This window comes from Heliangelus exortis, chromosome 5 (assembly GCF_036169615.1).
Source record: "Heliangelus exortis chromosome 5, bHelExo1.hap1, whole genome shotgun sequence".
Taxonomy (NCBI): domain Eukaryota; kingdom Metazoa; phylum Chordata; class Aves; order Apodiformes; family Trochilidae; genus Heliangelus; species Heliangelus exortis.
In genome coordinates, this window is record NC_092426.1 from 21,847,067 (window position 1) to 21,866,563 (window position 19,497).

Here is a 19,497-nt window from a genome sequence, read left to right on the forward strand (position 1 = left end):
AGCCGGTGAGCATAATGTACAGTCATTGCATGGAGATAAAAACTCACAAGATGGAAAAGTCCTTCCAGGTTCTTCATGACAGATCTATGGCAATGGTCACCCACGACAATGTATTTTTAGTTTTGTACAGCCCACTTTTACCATGCTCCTCCCAGAGACTCTTTAATTCATACATACTGTTCAAGCTTACAGGACACCAAAGAGAGATACATCATAGTATCACTTTTGGATCTGCACTTTCCCACATGGGCAACACACTGTTATTGAGCTGTGTGTAAAGCATACTTTGGAGCCAAGAACTCGGCAGTTTAATAACATTCAAAAAACTCACAAATTTTTAAAGTACACATTTTATTTCATTCATATTTTGAAGTCTGTTTCTGTAAAGTTTTAGTAAAAAGGTCATGTTCTGTAACAGAGTTTTTAGGCTACTGTATTCAGAGATGACAACAGACTTCAGAAGTACAGAAAATGTTTACATTCCACCTAGAGCGGTAGAAATTTTAAAATACATAGTAAAAGTAATAAAAAATACCAACATTTAATAAAACTTGTTAGAAAATCAGCAGTCAGTCTAACGCACCAAGCTACCCCACCTGCTAGTTGTGAGCATCGTCTGGAGCTCCAGCAGGCCATCTGATAGACTTTTTAGAGTGGGAGAGCTGTCTGAAATGCAAAGCCTTTGCTGCTTTGAAGGTCAAAAAACCCCCTCTAAGTTCATTGCTTACAGGTTTCCAGCCAGCGAGGGTCATGTTTCTGATCAAAACTACTGGACCACTTCCAGATTCTGCTCAGAATAAGGACCTATTCTGGTCCTAATGTAGTCAACTAGATTTCTCAACACAGTTCCAAGATAACCTACTTTATTAAATTGCAGTCAAGAAAGAAAAGCCTTTATTGCTTAAAGGTTTATCAGGGCTTCTCTGGATAAAGGCAGCTAAGAGAAACTGAACAGAATGGTACTCGCTGACATTCTGGGGCCTTCAACATCTTTTTATAGATGTTGGGTCAAGATTCACAGTTATCTAGGGATCTGATTCCTAAGGGGCCCCAGATTTATTTATAATAGTTTCAGAGATTTTGCTTATTCAGATAATACTATTTAAATCTGGACTGTCACCCAATAGAAGATTTCTAGTCTGGTGCTGGACATTATTCACAGGTTCTCTGAATATATATTTATACCGATTACACCAGCTGAGAGGCCCATCAACTATAAGCAGACACACTTCAGCCCACCCTTAAGGCTTTCAGATGAAAAAATACATGTGGTGTGGGCTATGAGAGATTTCCATCAGTGTGAGTCTCCTTAATTCAGAGAGTTTTAACCTGCAAGGCTCATTTTTCTTTCCTTTTATTCTATCAGAGCAGTGGAAACAGGATGGAGAAGAGGTCATTGTTACACTTACTTGTTTTGAACAGCTAAGATTGAACTTTCCTGACTTCCTTTCAGGTCTAGGTAGACTTAGTCCACCATTTTGTTTTCTAGGATGTAGCAGGGTGCCCTACCTCAGCATGCCTGCCTCGATTTCCCTTTCTCATTCAATTTCTCTCTGACTCTGTTTCACTGTCCTTGGCCTGGAGGTGGAGAGTTTCCATGGGAAAGCAAAGGGTGTAAAAACTCTGAACTGGTTATAATCTTGAAAGTACAAATAGAAGGCCAAGTTGATGTCTGTGATGCCAGCTGCTCTCCTGAGTTAACATAAAGCTCAGCATAGAAACAGCTAGGCCAAACGGAGAAAAAACAAGAACAGGTAGATCATCAAAAGAGTTTGCTTGGTGAGAACAAAAGTTTCTTCCTGATTTTTGTTGTTGCTTTTGTTTGGTTGGTTGGCTTTTTCTCCATTTCCCTTTTGTTCTTTAATAGGGGATCTTGGAAGTATGGCTAAGCAGTCAAATGACAGCAGCCAATCACTTATTCTATAAAAGCATAGTCCCATGTTTGGTTGAAGGGACTCCCATAACTTTCCCTAGAAGGTGCACTTGATCTTTTCCCCTCCAGCAGGGACGCCTCATCAAGTGGTTACTCCTCAATAGGTGGAGAGAAAGGGACACCCTTCTTCACCCAGAGGAACAGTAAGAAATGCCAGTTCCCTATATATTAATTCTTACTCATATATTCATTAGCTAGCTTTAAAGAAAGCTTTAAATTTTCAGCTTTGGAACTTTAAGACTTTAGGATCCTTTTAAACATGAGAGAAGATTGCAGTAATTGTCTTATCACATTGCCTTAAGGTCTTCTTTTAATTATTATTCTAAATCTATTATAAGGCCTATTAATAAGTAAGTTGCTAGCACTCAATTAGCCTTTGTGTAACAGTTATTCAGTTATTAGGGTATTCTGTTGTTAAGGTGCCTTATTGTTCTGTTACCCTGATATTCTCACATCCAGCTAACCCAATTTGTGCTTTTTAGTCCAACTTTTAAGATCTTTTACGATATATCTTATCTACCACCTTGCCCCATACATGACACGAGATGATAACTTCCTAAATATATATATATTCTGAATTTCAAATTCTCCTCACTACCTCTGTGTAGAATTAGAATTTTAGGGAAAGTAGGAAAGATATCCTATGCATTTTCTCATACCTCACCTCTTAAAGGTATCAGATCAATGGATCCTACTGCTTCCTCCTGTTCCTGTAAGAAGCATGGAAGAAACAAGCTGATCTTCCTGTGATTCTTTCAAAAATGGCCTAAGGTACCACAACATCTACCTTGCCAAATGTCATTTGGTGCTGATACCACAACTGATTTCAAAAGAACTAGATGGGCTATGTCCTCCATTATTACACTGTACTATGCTACTCTCCTGCCTTCTGGGCTTGCTGGCTGAGCTTCAATACTGCTGTGAGATATCAGACATCCCAGTATGCACAATTACAGAAGGTAGGTTTAATAAAATACACGATATAGTCTGCAAACACTTTCCTTTTAATCAGGTCCCATGTCCTGCACCATTTTCAGCAGGGGGGCAAGATACCATGAAAGGCATAGCTATTATTTTGCCACAGCTCCACTAGGGAAAATCCTGCCATGAAACTTCTCTCTAGGCCTATGGCTAGTAAAAATATTATCTGCGTGTCTCCTCTTTATGAGGCATGCAAGGCATATCTCTTCCTCAGTCTAAAAAGGCTGAAATCCCTTAAAAGAGGGAAGCCCCTTACAATTTCTCTATTTAACATAATTAAGAAAGACTACAAAAGCATTTTCCACAGTCTTCTGCAATATCAATTCCAGAGGCATCAAAAAAACAAAGGGCCTAGTAATCATTTAGCAAGAGTCTACTTTCAAGATTCTTTTTTTTAGAATCTGAAACATACGATAGAAAGTGATCAAAGCATCAGAGTACCTCATCAGCTAGACTGCAGTTTTTTGAAAACTGTCACACAGAAAGGAACATACCATGTACAATCCAGATTTCTTAAGATTCTTAGAAAAAAGTCATTCTTAGCTCTTTACACAGACTGCCTCTGAAAAAAACCCAAACCTCAAACTGGAGGGAGTGACATAGTTAAGTACCTAAACAATCTCAAGTGAAATAAATGTCTGTAGAACACCTTCTGTAACATGACTGATGTGGTTCTCTACTAGTAAGGCCCAATACCTGATGCAAACAGTGATGTTAGCTACATTTCAAGGCAAGCAGGCTAGGAATGATATGAATTTACAAGGAGGATTTTTTTTGGTTGGGGTTTTTTTTGTTTTGTTTTTTTAAGTTCAAACTCAGGTAGATAAATTTTTTAGGGATATTATTTAAGCTGACATCCTGCTGCTTTTTTTTTTTTTTTTTAATCCTCCTCTCCATTCAACCCAGGGGACAGGAAACAGACTTGTTTCACCACAAGTCATTATGTTCCTTTCTCTTCTCACCTTTCTTTTTTTCATATACTTAGCAATCTGATTTAATTAAAAAAAAAAAAAAAAATTTAGGCTTGTGAACTACAGATATGCATATCAAATAATAGCCAACCAGTCTTACAAAATTAATCCTGCTGAATGAGTATCTTCCTTGTACTGTTTTAAAAAAAAGTCACTTCAGTGTAATAACGATGCTTAATCTCTCAGCTAGCAAGCAAATACCAAGCCACTTGCCTATTACACTTGTTAGCCTTTAATAAATAATGGCTTTGGAACAAACACTCCCAGAGCAAGCTTTGGGATTTTCACTCTCTCAACTGTGCAGATGAAATCAAGAGTATATTCATCAAAACACATCATTCTATCTGGGTCCTAAGACACCCATCACTTTAACCAAAGACTACCATGAACATAGAATGCTGCTTCAGCACAAGCAGATCCTCTCTAATTCAAACATGTTAAAGCCCCAAGGCAAGACTGCTATAACAAAGGACAGTGGCAGCCTAAAGATACTACCCCACCACCGTCTCATCTCCTCACACCAGGTCTCTTCATCTACTTGCAGCTGATGATGGCCTGTTCTGCTGTTCCATTCTCAGAACCGACTATCTGAAGATGATAATAGGAAGATGTTTGCTTGCTGGATACTGCAAATGACTGTCTTTTCAGTATAAGAATGGGAATATACCAGCAGACCACATTCAAGCTTCTGGAGTCCAAGAAAGTATGCAGAACTGGCACGGAGTTCAAAGTGACACTGAAGTAGTAAGTACCATTCTGCTAAGGCCCCACCACGCTATTTCGGTCCCCAAACTGGCTCTGAAACAAGTTGTTAATGGGATGCTACTTCCCAAGTTTTGGACTCAGAAAATGCTCAAGTAAAAGCTTGAGACAGGAAACAGGAGGCACAGAAAGAACTTAACAGTTATATACCTTTTCACTACATGTTGGGATAAGTGGAGTCTTCGGGGTTGCTATCAGCTTTATCAGATCCTGTCAGAGATGCTTCTAGCTCTGCCCATGACTGTGGAGCATTGTTCTTTATTGCCTCTATGAAAAGCTGAGTTTGGTGCTTCAGCCTGTCCAGCTCAGCCTGAGTCACCTGGTTCTGATGAATGAGCTCCTTGGTTTTCAAAGTGATCTCCAGCAATCCTGACCTGCGTAGCACAACGAGTGTATTCTGAAAGCGTCTGCACTTGCTTTGTTGCTGCAGGAGCAGCTCAGGGGTAGTGCAAATCTCTTCTGGTATCAGTGAGGGGCTCCACACTGCAGACTGTGCTGTAGTCTGTGCTGCACCCTCACTCTCATGAGCGGTGCACTTTGTTGACTGCAGAGTCCCAAAAGGCAAAAGGGGAGTCAAACCCGGCACTTTCTGAGTGTCACTGGAACCACGATGAAAACCAGAAAGAGCTGACAGCTTTCCACTTGTCACCAAAGCTGAAGAACTTTGCAGGTTAGATTCCTGAGAGGTCTTAAAGCTAACTGGTAGGTGGGCAAAAGGACTAGTAGGCAAGCCTGTGCTCCTTGATACAGGAGAAGCCTCCATCTTGGGTGTTTCTGTGCAGAGTCGTTTATGGCAACTGGTTTCCTGCTGCTCTTCTAGATCAAAGGAGTGACCTCTTTTGCAGGGCTGTGGTGCTATTTTGGGATATGAATTCAGGATGGGCAGGTAATTAGTAGAGTCATTTCTCTTTTTCCCAGCAGGGTGAGGGTTAACAGGAGGTGGGATTGATGGACGAAGAAACACTAGCTGTGGCTGAGCTGGAATAACTTCAAAGGATGGCTGCACTGTCCAAGATTGGAGCTGCGATGAACTCCCCTGAGCAGCACAAACAGGGAAAAAAAACAGAAGTCTTACAACAACATTACAGAAGAGGATCAAAAACCCTTAAATGAAATGGGTGAACTGTGCCATTTCTCTTTATTTTATACACACTATCAAATTAACATGTTCTGAACAGTATACCTTTAAACTCAACCTTTTCTTTGACTGATAACAGAGCATAGCACTAGAACCAAAGCTGTAATCTATAATCCCTTAACTATGGAACAGCAGCCACCTTTAAAAACAATTGAAACTGAATTTACACATGCTTTCCTAAATGAGGATAACAGTGCATGTTTATACTGTACAACGCTTATGTAAAAGTTTGACCCAGACTTGGGGCTGAACAACAAGTGTAGAGAAAAGCTGAAAAATAATTAACCATTGTTGTTAAGAAATATTTTAAGAGTCAAAGAAAGACTACACAGACATTTTAGGAACAATTCATGCTCCCTCTTTGTTGTAAGGCAGCAACTCTGACCTTTCTCATTCTATTCTTACAGCAAGCTTTTGAAACGGTTATTTAAAACAGACAACAGCTGTTCAGTAAGACTTGCAGTCTTACATACAGTACGGTTTCAATAGATTTAAAACCATAAAGTAGAAAAAAAAAAAAAAAAAAAAAAAAAGCTGAATAGCAACCAAGACAAGGAAAAAAATATCTGCTGGAAGCCCAGAGCAGTATAACTACACACCTCTGCTAAAATAGTGCACACCAATCTTCAAAACACTGTACTTCAAGAAAAATGCCCAAGTTTTTACTCTCTCCCACATGCCATATTCTGCAATATGCAGGAATACATTGATTTTTATAAGACATTACCTTTTCTTCCTGCAGTACATTACTAAGGATCTTCATGCGATCTCTTGGCCAAAAAGCATGCCCATTTTTCTCCAAGCATACCAAATGGTCTAGTATAAGATACTAATTCTCTCTGAAGCAAAATACCACCTCTCAATATGTTTAAGTCATCACCACGATTATTATACTAATATAATATATTGCCAGCTACTTTTCCAATTCCTTATGACTTGGAAAGCTACTAGCAGACCTGCTGAAGGCACAGCTTTGAGATAGCACAAATGCATTTTATGGATTTTTGGTACTACATTGAATCATCTGCAATCTTTTGCCCCAGTCTCATAAGGTTTAAACTGGCAAGAGCCAGCATGCTTTGCTGAGTCCATTCCCTCAGTAAAAGACCTGAACTTGTCAAAAGAAGGAGTTTGCCACGGATTAGAGACTTGGATACGAGATCCAGTTCTCTGACAACTCTGACAATTTCTTTCATTCAGTGGACAAGATGCTTATGGAATAGGGATACAGACCAACTACTTGCAAAAAATAAGAATTTTTCCCTTATCATAGAAGAACGGACAACCACATTCAAAAGAGGAGTAAAGGAAGTATATTAATACCTGGCTGTACAAACAAAGGTGCAAGGTTTTAGGATCAGAAATTGTCATTTACTGGACAATTGTACAGCAGCCAGCCCAGCAGAGCCCTAAAATTATTGACACCAAAAGAGCTGTGGTAACTGTGTATCTTGTTCTTGGATTTTCCTGTCTCTCTTGGGTACTTACTTCTCCCTTCCACCCACATTACATTCTTCTCTTTTTCTCCCACCCAATATCTCATTGTTAGCAGAGACGACACTTATTTTATTTTACTAATTCTGCAAAGTAGGCTTTAAAATGAAAGCTAACAGCCTGCATGTATCAGCATCACTTGTCTAAAAAGCCCTCCTACTTACTTCTACAAGACTTACAGAAACCTTGTCCCACAAGCAGCAGTGTGTTTCACAGAATTAATCCGTTTGATTCTTTTTTTGTAACATTATTGTTAGGTAATACTCTGAAATTGGGACAGCAGGTAACTATCACTGCACAGGATCACAGTGGTTCAGAATGATGATGATGATGACTGAAACTGAAACTGAAACAAACAGCAGTAACTGGATACTGCCTTACTGCCTTTTTTTTTTTTTTTTTGGTCTAGCGAGCTCAACTGAATGCTGTGTTGAAAAGAGCATTTTACAAAGATGATCAGCATAACTATGAGGTAACTAGGCATAATGGAAAGAGGCAGAAAGACATTTCACTATTATTCTGATCTAGACTTTATAGTTCTGTTTATTGCAGTAAGCATTTTCCAATTTAACGTTATTGTTCTTAACCATACGTAATTAGACTTGGATGTAATGACACACTGCTCAAGAGAACTGAGTCTGGTAGTTTTATTTACCACCAACTCTTCTTCGCTAGATTCCTTTTTTGCTTTACGACCAACTTTAATTTTTTTTATGTGTGTGTGTGTATATATTTATATAAAAGCTACTTACTAGCTACTTGTAACACAACCCAGTTTAATATTAGACTACTACTGCAATCAAAGTTTAATTTCTGAGCTCTGGGACAAAGGCTATCAACCTTTGGTAAAACTTGCTCCCTGCTATATGAAAATTGCAGCATTTCTTTAGACTGTATTTTGTTCACATATCTAGGAAGATGACTATAAATAAAATTGTTTCTTGTCAAGATAAAGCACAGACTTTAGAGATCAGAACCATCTCCTCTACAAATGCATAATCTGCCAAATACTAACAGAAACCCATACTTGTGTCATCACTGATAGAGCACTTGAATTAAATAGGTTTTGCTTGTGGTCGTAACCAATTCAGCAGAAGAATCAAGATCTATATTCTTTTTTACCTTCTCAGAAGTATTCTAATAAAAAACACTGAAGAACCACTCTGCTCAGAAAACATTCATGAGCAGAGAGCAAGAGGCCTAATAATATGGCAATACTTGGAACTTGGAGCTCTCATTCTTTCTGCAAGACTAAAAGTTAAGACTCACAGATGTTCTGAACAACACATAAAATACTGGAGGACATAAATTGTTGCAATGTGAGCCATGACATGCAATTAAGAGAAATAACTGTTAAAGTAAACATACCCTAGCTAATTTCAGATACGGATTTAATTTTTTCATTTTTAAGATTCTGCCATAGTGTTTCCTGTTGCACGTGAAGCACTTCAGGAAGCTAAGAACCAGGAAGCAAAGCCTATAATCCTACTTTACTATCTCTATTGAATGAAAAAGAAAATACCCACTTTCAAAAAGAAACACACTTTTTTTTTTTTTATCTTTGGTACTATATACATAATGCTCTTAAAGTTCTGTTTTTTTGGAGGGATCCCTTTGAGACACAAGTTTAGCAGATGTAGCAGAGGTTCTTTGTTTCACATTTTTTCCATCTTAGTGATCCTATCTGCCCCTAAAAAGAACACAGGCAATCACAACAGAACTTTTCAAGTGACCATTTTCTTTATGAACCACAACAGCTTCGTAAAATATTTTTGAAAGGAAAAATATTTTTTTTAAAAACCACAACTTAAGAACACACAATATTTTTAAACATCTTATTTCTTCCCTACCTGCTTAACTAACACATTTTTCATTACAACCATAGGAGAAAGTGCAGGAAAGGAGCTGCTCGTGGTCACTGGGCATTGCCAAGGTCCATCCTCTGTGTTCCAACACAATGTATTCGGCACACCCTCCGAGTCAGTCTGTTCCATAGCACTTGGGCACTCTGAACTTCCATCTGCCAGGTGTAGAATTCAGCTGTTAGTTGTTATACATGCAGTATGCTTGCCACCTCCTCTTGGTTCTACTGTTTTGCTTCCTTCCAACCAAGCCACAAAGAACAATAAACTTTATTTCTGGAAAATCAATAAACCTAGACCTGCTGTGACAGCTGTTACAGGCTTTATATTTCAGGCCAGGTATTGTCTCCAAAAAACCTATTACTTTTTGTTCATCTGTATTTAGTGTCCAAGGGACTGTGCACTATCATGAAAACTGCTCTAAAATCTGGTGCAGGAAAGAAACTCTAAAAACACAGGCTCCAGCATTGCCACAGCTGTAGTCCATGCTGAAGACACTGAGCAGCTTGAAATCTTCTATTTACAAACCCAGTAAGACAGGTAACTCTCACAAAAGCTTTTTTTCTTTCTTTTAAAGGCAATCTTTGCACAGCTTTGCTGAGTATTAAAATGGCACACTGTGTCTACATTATACTGATTTAAAACAATTACTTTTTGGTTTATCAGCCTATACCAACAATCAGGTCAAACTGTAAGAGCACAGTTTATTCACCACTGCAAAGAACAAAAAGTAATTTTGCCACCCCTACTTTAAGTCTGAGATCCTTCCTTTCATTTCTTTATCAGGTATATTTTAAATTCCCATGCCAGTCAGATTTGACAGGATTAATTTTATAACTAGCTAAATCTCCACCCCAATGAAGTTTGTGGTAGGATGACTGCATATGCAACCTATCTGGCATACAAAGACCCTCACAGCTAATGAGACAATCTGTAAAGGGGTAGAGTCAGATTTGTCAGCTGAAAAGTAAAGTCTGAGCAAGGTAACATTGAAAAAAAAAAAAAAAAACCAAAACAAAAAACATAAAGCAGTGGCTTTCTGTACCTGAATATCCAGAGTCCTTGTCCAATTCGGTTGCCGCCATGCTGAAGTGATGTTTCAAACTCTTCATTTCCATCACTTTGCCCAGTAGCTCCTCAAGTGTCTCAATGGACAACTACGGGTTCTCCATGTTTCCATAGTGCTGCAGGCAGTTTTTAACACCTTTCCCATTGAGGAACTACAAAAACAGTTAAGAACAAAAAGAGACTTTCACCAAATCAAAAGAAAGATCCATCAGTACAAGGTAACAAAAAAGCCCATGTCTGTCCTTATGGAAACTTGGTTATTAAAGATTTGCTGCATCTGTTTAGCAATCTGTGAAACTATTAACTTCTGCCTTCGCATTTGTGATGTTTATCACACACTTAGGTTAGCAAAGGCTTGCCTATGGAACCAATGTATTCTCTCTGAATTATGAATGCTTAATAGCACATTACAAAGTAGAAAATACAGGCAACAACTCTTCTCATCAACTGACGCGTTACTTTGTAGAATCTTCTGGACTAAAGTTTTTCCCATATGCCTTAGGCTGATCTTTTAAGCTGCACAAAAGTTTCAAAGATCCAGTTTTTTAGTCCCGTGTACCAACTACAAAAGAACAGCATCATACTGGATACAGCTGTTGATTCCTTTAAGGTAGGTTAAAAGATTCTAAAAAAACCTAAGGCATAGAAAGAAAGAAACTAATTGAAGTGGAAATACAGTACAGATATTTTACTTTTTTAAAAAAAATCATTTTTACTGTTGCTGTGAATATCATCTATGAATCAAAGAACTTTACAAGTACTGAAGACATGGATTTAGTTGAAGGGGCAGAATGCTCCCATTTCATTTAGCTCCTTTCTTCAGTGGCTGAGCAAGTCACAGGACAGAGCACAGGTCAGCCAACCTTACTGAATTACCTGGAGTAGAATCATTTCATACTTAAAATTACTGTGTAAAGTACCTTTAAGATTCATCTGAAAAGCACAATGTACAAGTAGCTTCTAACTCTACTATGAATTCTGTCAGACCAGGTAAAAAATCCTTACTCTAGAGACAAAATGTCTTGATTTGCTAAAATCCCCAGTTCTATGAAGTTCACTAACACCGGTAAACCAGCAGATACACTGTTGCTATCTGTAATTAAATCAATGCCCCTCTAAATTAAGTATCTCTCTTTATACTGCCAGTGACCTAGCTGGAGACTTTCAGAACAGAAATCATTCAAATTATTCAAAGAATTAAATGTAGATAGAAAACTAATGTACTAGACATTTTTCTCCATAAGCCAAAACAAACTAACAGATAAATGTTATTAATAAACAATATTTTTTTCAAAAATTAAGTTACTCAGGCTGTATTTGTCTTACAAAAACTTAGCTATCCCAGGAACTGAATTCCAAAACAGGTGGGCTGTGCTGGGTGAAGCCCATAGGACAAATACAGCTGAACCTGCAAAGCTATGGTTTTGTCTGTTTCACTCTCAAGAGTAAAGTAAGTTACCAAAGAAAAGTAAATTAAGGGATCAGAGAACATGCTGAGAATAAAGAAATCCATACTGCTAAAAGCACAACACATACTACACCTGCAACTAAGAGAGACATGGCCTTAGAAATGCCCTCTTCTTCCCACACCCAAAATGAGAAAGGAAGGCTGAAACTAAAAGTTATGAAAATCAGAAAACTGTATATGGGCCTCCCAGTACTTCATTCTTGTCACAGCCTTCAGCTGCTTCTTGAGGGCTGGCAGACTCCAGTAACAGAAAGCAAAGATACTGCTTCTTTTAAAGAAGGTCGACAAGAGTCTGGCTATCAGAAAAAAAAGTCAGGAAAATATGTTTTATATTACTTGTAGAACTTTTTTTCCTATAAAGCAACCCTTTCAAGGATGTGTCTCATGTTAGAGCTCTATATTTAAATTACAAATACAGGAACTCCTCAGTCTGCATCACAGTCAGGCCAGCATGCACTGGATACTGCCACTTTGATGGCAATGTCCAGTGAAACCTACTTCAAATAACATTGCAACAGACACTCTTAGAACAATCTACCCCAAAAGGCAAGTGTCCTCTTAAGGTCCTGACAACATTAGAATTCTGCTCCAAGATCTTGAGCCTCGGCACCTCCAGTAATGAATTCGGTAAGTTAGGTAACAGTGCTGAGATGGCAGGGTCACTTGTCTGTATAACAATAAGACAGGCAGAATAATGATCAGCAGAGGAGAATTTCCACAGTAGCTATTTGCATAATTTTTACTTTCCATCTCCAGTCACACCTACCAGGCTGCAAACAGGTATGGAACAAACAGGACTACGTAAGAGCAACCCAGATACCATCCCTGGAATGGAACAAGAGGCTTCACATAATGTCGAAGTCCCAACCCACACCTTCGCTACTTGGCCCTTTCTAAAATAAATGTGTCTTTAAAGAATGGGATATGTATCGATGGTAATCTCGAAAAAAGCAGAACTAGAAACAGGGAGCTAACAATAAGTAAAATAGGACGCGCCATCTGCTAGCCTTGCATCAAACTAAGCATTGGGTAGGGCAAGCACTTCTTGTCCTCCTTTATCGAAAAACCCAAAACCAGCCACCACAAACCCACAACGGAACACAAACAAACCAGAAGAGCCACTCTATCGGGACGCGGGCTGGGAGCCGCCCCGGCCCGGCAGGCAGGTGTGGGAAGCGCCGACCGGCAACCCCGAAGCCCAGGGCCCTCCCGCCCGCTGCAGCGGCGAGAGCTGACTCTACCCGGCCGCCTTCCCGCCGCTTCGCCCGCCGACCGGGCCCGGGGAGCCCGGAGCTCTGCTCTGCCGGGCGCGAAACTCTCGCAGCGGGCCCGGCGTGAAGAGAGGCCCCGGCGAAGGCGGGCCGAGCCACCCGACTTTCCGGCCCGAGCCGCCACTCTGCCGCACGGCGAGGCGACGCAAGCCCCGATGATGGCCGGGAGTCCCCAGGCCCTACAGCGGCCACTGCTCCCTCACGACCGCCAAACCCCACCACCCCTCACCTGGGTGCGGATTCACCGCCGCTCCGACACGGTCAAACCGCGCATGCGCCACCCCCGCCCAGGGAGCAGGACACATCCCTCCCCACGCCTGGCCACGCCCCCATGGCCACACCCCCCGGAAGGTGATCGCTGCCGCCAGGTGCCCGCCCCTGCGCATGCGCACAGTGCATCCGCCTGCCCCGCGGGGCCGGGAGCTGAAGGGTGGGGGGGTGTGGCGGGAAGGGCGCGTGCAGCGTCAGCAGCCGTTGGTGGGCGCAGGGCCCCTCACGGAGGCGGCGGCCATGTTGGATCAAACGGCTGCCGGAACCCCCTGCCAGTGCTGTCAGGGACATGGCTGAACGGGGCGTCTTCACGGAAACCATAGATGGATGAAAAACTGTTGGTCTTGCAGCACATGGCTGGGCAAGTGTGCGATGGCTTGAAGCCGTTCTGCTGCCTGGCCTGGACTTCTGAGGGAATCAGACAAGGTGATCAGAGCCTGGAAGGCTTCTGCACTTCCCCAGTGCTGTGCAAAAGAGTACAATTCATCTCTATGCAGGAGTGTGGACTTAAGTACTATAGAGACTTTCTCCTCTAAGAATCAGAGATGACAGCAAAAAAGCCCCCAAACCCACAACAGACACTTAAAAAACAAGGAAAGCAGCACCAAAGAGTTGCAAAAGGAGCTCTTAGAGGGAAAGCATAGGAGAAGGAGTAAAGGATACCCTTCTGCGTGCTTGGTCAATACGGGACAGTGAAAGAAATACATGGATTTGCTTTTCATGAACTCTATATAAATCAAGGGCAAGAATGTAGGAGGAAGTGAATCCTGTGGTTCAATGAGTACAACTAGAACAGCAATTCTTGTTTTGAGAGCTGCATAAACACTACCAGCACCCACAAGTCTGTCGGAGTATTTTGCGTTTGTGCATGAAAGCAATTAGAGAAAACTGAAAATAGAAGGTCTGGGCAAAGACACAATGAATTCCCTGAACAGAAATGTATGAGAGAAATACTTCTATTATGATGGTCTTGTTAAAGATTTTAAAACATAGTGATTAAAAATAATTTCCCAAATTAAAATGAGAAGGACTTTAAATCTCAACATACTCTTACGAACAACCTGTCAAATGGAAAACAAAAGTGTCTGGGATTATGTGAAATGATGCAGTCTTTTGAAAATGGGACACAGAGCAGATTCCAGTCCTACTAATCTGAAGTACTGAGAACGCTGGTGACACATATTCCTAGGGTGTATTTTTGATTATTTAAATACTAGAGTTGGCTCAGAGTTACATCTAAAAACAGCATGGTGAGATGTGTGTCTCAAGATTGGATTAGGATCCCATAGTGTTCAAGAGGTTTGGGTTCTGAGGGAAAGCATCCTAAGAATGCTGTTGCATCATGATATTTGCTCAGACATGGTCCTGGTTGCCTTATCCACAGAAACAACCCTTGCTGTTCTCCACAGAGATCAGATTTCTCAGGATACAAAGTATGTGTGGGTGCTCATTCTAAGCAACTCATCAGAGAGCAAGCAATCTGTATTTGGGATAGACAACCTGCCTTTCAGTTCAGGTGATGCAGAACAGTTGGGGCATGTGTGATACCAGGCCTTCGGTCCACAGGACAGCAGGTAGGAGAACTGAAATACTGTACTGTTTAATAGAGGAGTTTTCTTGTATATGCAAGGTAAAGCTCAGTTTAATATAAACCAAATATTATCACCTGAATTCAGTTGAATTAAGCCATAGCTTTATATTGATTGTTATCACCAGAATTCTCCCTGCTTCAAAATAATCCTTTTTTCTGTGGTTTTCATATTTCTGTCATTGTTCCTTCCATACCTTTTCCTTTCATCTGATTCTTCATTGATAAAAGGTCTTATTTACTATGTGCTTTCAGTCATCACTGTAAGTGGCAACAGGATGTTTTCCTTTTTTCATATGTTGTACTGTGGTTTGTTTATTCCAAAGGTGAGCATTTTGGCAAATGAGTATTATCTTTTTGTTCACTTCCTTGTTTTTCTGGTCATACAATAGGAGAAGTGTGAAAAGAATATGGGTGAAGTACGATTGCATGTTTACTCAGTTTAGGTGTTTCAACACTTCCATTTTCAAAAAAGTGTTGAATCTCTTCTTCTAGGAGAACATTCAGAAATCATCATTCATGGCTTAAGAAGGACAAAAGCAAGTATTTATCCAATGAGGCAGTTAAATAATGGGTCTTGAGTTAGTGAACAATTAATAAAGGTGTTGATGAACAGACTTAATGAATGCTTATGGAACAAAGAATCTTTTATTCTAACACAGCTGTGGAAGGAAATGTTTGGCAAACTTTGGAAGGAAAGCATAGCCAGGTCAGAAGAAGAACATGGTTTCGTAATACATTGTCAGAACTTGAGAAGTGAGGTGTCTGAAAATACCATGTACTCAATCTTTTTTCTTCATATACTGTGTGATTTATATTGCTATCACAAAGTGCAGTTTAGTCAGTAATGCGTTGCCTGAAATTAGCCTACAAATAAATAGCTTTATTTATCTCATTTTATTGAACAATAACTTTTATGATGTTTTGATACAGCTATCATTCTTCCATTATTCATTTCTGTAATTCTAATTAATAGAAGAATGTTGTTCAATGGATGCCTCTAAGTATTCATTGGTCTCAACCAAATAATGAATTCATGTGGATAAAGTATTTGCTTCACCTTTCAACAAAGGAGCACTGAATCTCAAACATGTTTCCTTTTATATTTGTGTTAGCTGTGCTGTTGGACATTAAAATGATATTAAACCTCCAAATTTGTTTGAAAACACATTCCACATATGGGTTTTGTTAATAATTAGTATCTTATTTAATAAATATCAAAACATGAAAGAGATACAGTGTGATCACCTGCTCTGACCTGAAGTCTATCACAGGAATTTCACCCATCAGTTGAGTTAAAAATTTTACTCTAATGAAGGTATTTTAGCAATGGCTTGGTTTTCTTCCATATTTCAAGTTTAAGAAGCTATGTTTCATTTTCCAAGTATGTATCTTTCAGATTCTTCTATCCATCTGCAACTTTGTCTTTACCATAAATGTGTCCAAATTGAGGAAAGGCAGAATGATGACAATTTAACAAAAACAGATGATTAGAGGGCATGGTGTATCAAGAATAAAGCAACTTTGGCACTCTTCACACTCTTCTGTACTGTATTATGCTGAAGGAGAACAAAGATAGGTTTAATACCCTCTTTGCAACTCCTAGACTCTTGCACCAGCTGAGTCTCTGGGGAAACTGTGCAGAAGAGAAGCCTCAGTGACTACTTTTAATCTGTGCAGCATCATTTCAGCATTCCATTGTACTTTGGAGGGCATTGTGCCCTTTCATACTCTCTCGTTTCCTCAGAGCATTTATCTTCTTCTCCGGCTTCCATATAGTCTTCAGGGTGTGGAAAGCTACAGGGTGTTGAAGGATGGCTTTAGTTGATCAGTGCAAGGCTGTCAGTGAAATCTCTTCATGATATTGTTAATTTCTGATTGAAAAAATCTTCTGGGTTTATTCTGCTGTCATGGAAAAATCTACTGTTTTCCTGAAGATAGGATAAATGTCATGTCTTCCTGGAGATCTAAAATTATTTGGATTTGTATTTCAGATGCTGGTGGTTGCTTTGGGAGCATTTTTGTTTCTTAAGTGTTCAGTCTGTTAAGGCCATCTCTACTGAGTCTTTAGTATGGATTGTATCTTGTCCACTGTCTTAATTTTTCTAGCTGCATCTTAATTTTGTGAACACGAGAGTGGGTGTGTCTTCACATTCTACACGGCTTCTGCATTCCTGCATTATTTCTAACAACCACTGAGTGTCGCTTGTCTCTTTGTGTTACATTCTATAGGGAAGGAAAGGCAAACTCTTTGTGGATTTTTTTTCCAGAATGAAAAGGGCTTTATCTAATCTACATTAAATTATAGTAAGTAGCCCCCGATTTTACTTTAGAGCAATTTTATCCATATACCAAGGGCAACAAATATGAGACAGGCAACAACAGCCTGATTCTCTGCTTAATTTATTCCCATCACCTTTTACCCAGTCAACTAAATGACACATTTTTGGAAAAAACTGAAGATGTCAGTAGGTAATTAAAGATAGCCTGATAACATAAATATAAAATATAACAGAATTATGGCTGCACTGGTGATCTCACATCTGTGTTTTTCTAATTGATGAGAACTATATTTGACATGACTGTATTTGAGAATATTCTTTTGATAAAGATTTTGGCCAGTTATTTCCTTGGTCTGCTACTAATTTTTGTAAGCAAATGAAAAGGCAAAAATTCATTACCTTATGTGCAAGGATAACAAATGTACCTCATGCAGAAGAGAATTTGAATTGCAAACCTTCATTACAGACAGGCCTCTGGTATGGAGGATTACAGGCAAGCCATATTAGTTACACACAGAAGGATTAAATTTTCTATGGACTAGTCATTAGAGATCATATGATGTGGTAACATTAATATAGGCATGTGCTGTGTCTTCTAGTACAGATAGATGAGCCAAGGATGCAGACTGGATATGGGCTTTCCGAGAAGCTCAGATGCCACTGTGACTCAGTTTCTTTCCCCGTAGGCTTGTCATGTTAGATGGCTGAATTTATCTATTGCATGTGTGTTCTCATAGTAGGGGTTAAGGCTTTGCTTAACTGTACGATTGTGAAACATTCAGAATTACTGGAGCCATTTATATGGCAAATCTAGAACTGGCTCTTAGTTCACGAAGTATGTTTCTCTATACTAGGGGGCAGTAGCAGGAATCTTTTTAATTTAGCAGTCTACACTGCACAGACTATCACAGCGCAACATGGAATGGCTTGTGTCCAAGGCTACAGGAACTGTGGAATTTTACCTTCTTAGTTCCTGCTTACTTACCATCTAAACTTCTTACTTAAAGGAGCTCTGTACAGCTCTTCTAAAGAAGTCTTGGAAATCGGTATCAATTAGAACATGCTTGTGTTATGGAGTTGTTTATGGACCTTGCTGGAGTCCATCATTACAATTTTTGCAAGCCTCTGTTCAGGAAGACACTGAAAATCAGTTACGACTACAAATTAGACAAGAGAATGGACAGAAGATACCAACTGGATTCCTAACTCACATGCAAGGGTGATTTCTGGTGTGTTGAATTAAGGAGGAGCTAGTAGGAGCTCATCATTCTTGAAAACAAGTCTACTTGTTTGCATGTCTTTAAGAAAATAAGCACAGTTTCTTGGAAATGGTCTGCTAGTAATTTTCTTCCACATTGTATTGATTTAACAAAAGAAAAACCTTTAAGAAATATGTGTCAATATTGCTGAAAAGTAATCACAAAAAATTAGCAATTTTATTTTGACTTTTACAGTAGTAAATACAATGTTAATACAATACAAAACTAAAAAGAAATACAACAGAAATAAATTTTGGTGATGTTCTATTCTGCTGTTTTAAAATTAAAATACACTTATTTGTTTAGGTTAAAACTTTTGAAATCTTGGAATATCATTGCAGGTAGGAATACTCTCCTTTTCATATTAAAATTAATATAGCCCTCTAAATTTCCAACCTTCTTGAACAGTTGTAATGTTTTTATCAAATTCCTCAAGTGTGAGTGTTATGGTGGTCAGAAAAAATAGAGGATTGCATATTGGGAACAGTAATGCCTAGAAAATGTGTATTTCTGATCCTAAAGTAATTTATGTAATTGGCTATGTGATACCTTGCTGTAATATTGTTTTCCTTTGCATCGTTGCAGCATGTAAATAAATAGAATTAGTATTAAATGTTTCATGTTCCTGCAGACCAGAGAAAGAAACCTGTAATGGACTATCCAAAATGATAAGCGTACCCAGGCTGTCACTCTCTTGACCAGCTCTCCTATGCCAACAAATACAGTGCTTCAGTAGGGCGAAATCAAAGTAAACTAAGTATAGTAGAATATTTACCAGATGTTTATGGCATTTGCAGCTCCAGGACCAGTCCTGTGTAGATGTAAGACTGAATAGATTTGCCAAGGGCAGGAAAAACCATATCCAGTCAAGGACGACAGTTTTTCATTTTTTTAGGACATTTCTCCACATGATGGCAGTAAAAAACCTCTGGAATTCAGGAGTGGTTTATATTCCACCTTCAAAAGCCAAAGAGAAAAAACAATCCAAGATGAAGAACTGAGTGTGTGACTGAGCTTTTAGATTTCCCATTTTTCTCCTGGCAGTCCTTAAATTCCCCAGATAGTTTTCCAGACAGTGAGGCTACATGCAGCCTGGCACAAGGAGAATAGGTCACCCGTCACATTATACTAGGGCACAGTGTCGCTCACA

The 19,497-nt window shown here is 39.4% G+C and overlaps 2 protein-coding genes across 3 annotated transcripts in view; one reads left to right on the forward strand and one right to left on the reverse strand.

Moving 5' to 3' along the window:
• Positions 1–334: 334 nt before the first annotated feature.
• On the reverse strand, positions 335–13,270 carry CIPC (CLOCK interacting pacemaker). Of its 2 annotated transcripts, none has more exons than XM_071745904.1 (4): positions 12,919–13,184; positions 10,187–10,361; positions 9,130–9,299; positions 335–5,683 (listed from the first exon to the last, which is right to left on the reverse strand). In XM_071745904.1, the coding sequence occupies exons 2-4, from the start codon at positions 10,257–10,259 to the stop codon at positions 4,805–4,807; spliced, it is 1,122 nt and encodes a 373-aa protein (XP_071602005.1). In that variant the 5' UTR covers positions 10,260–10,361; positions 12,919–13,184; the 3' UTR covers positions 335–4,804. The 2 variants fall into 2 exon arrangements, with proteins under 2 accessions (XP_071602005.1, XP_071602004.1); XM_071745903.1 differs by having other exon boundaries at positions 3,696–5,683; positions 13,178–13,270.
• A 988-nt stretch (positions 13,271–14,258) lies between these two features.
• Positions 14,259–19,497, forward strand: part of ANGEL1 (angel homolog 1) — a 190,239-nt gene continuing 185,000 nt past the window's right edge. Inside the window, exon 1 of the mRNA XM_071745910.1 lies at positions 14,259–14,792. Coding sequence (XP_071602011.1) covers positions 14,738–14,792 — 55 coding nt within the window. The 5' untranslated portion in view covers positions 14,259–14,737. The remainder of the gene's footprint in view (positions 14,793–19,497) is intronic.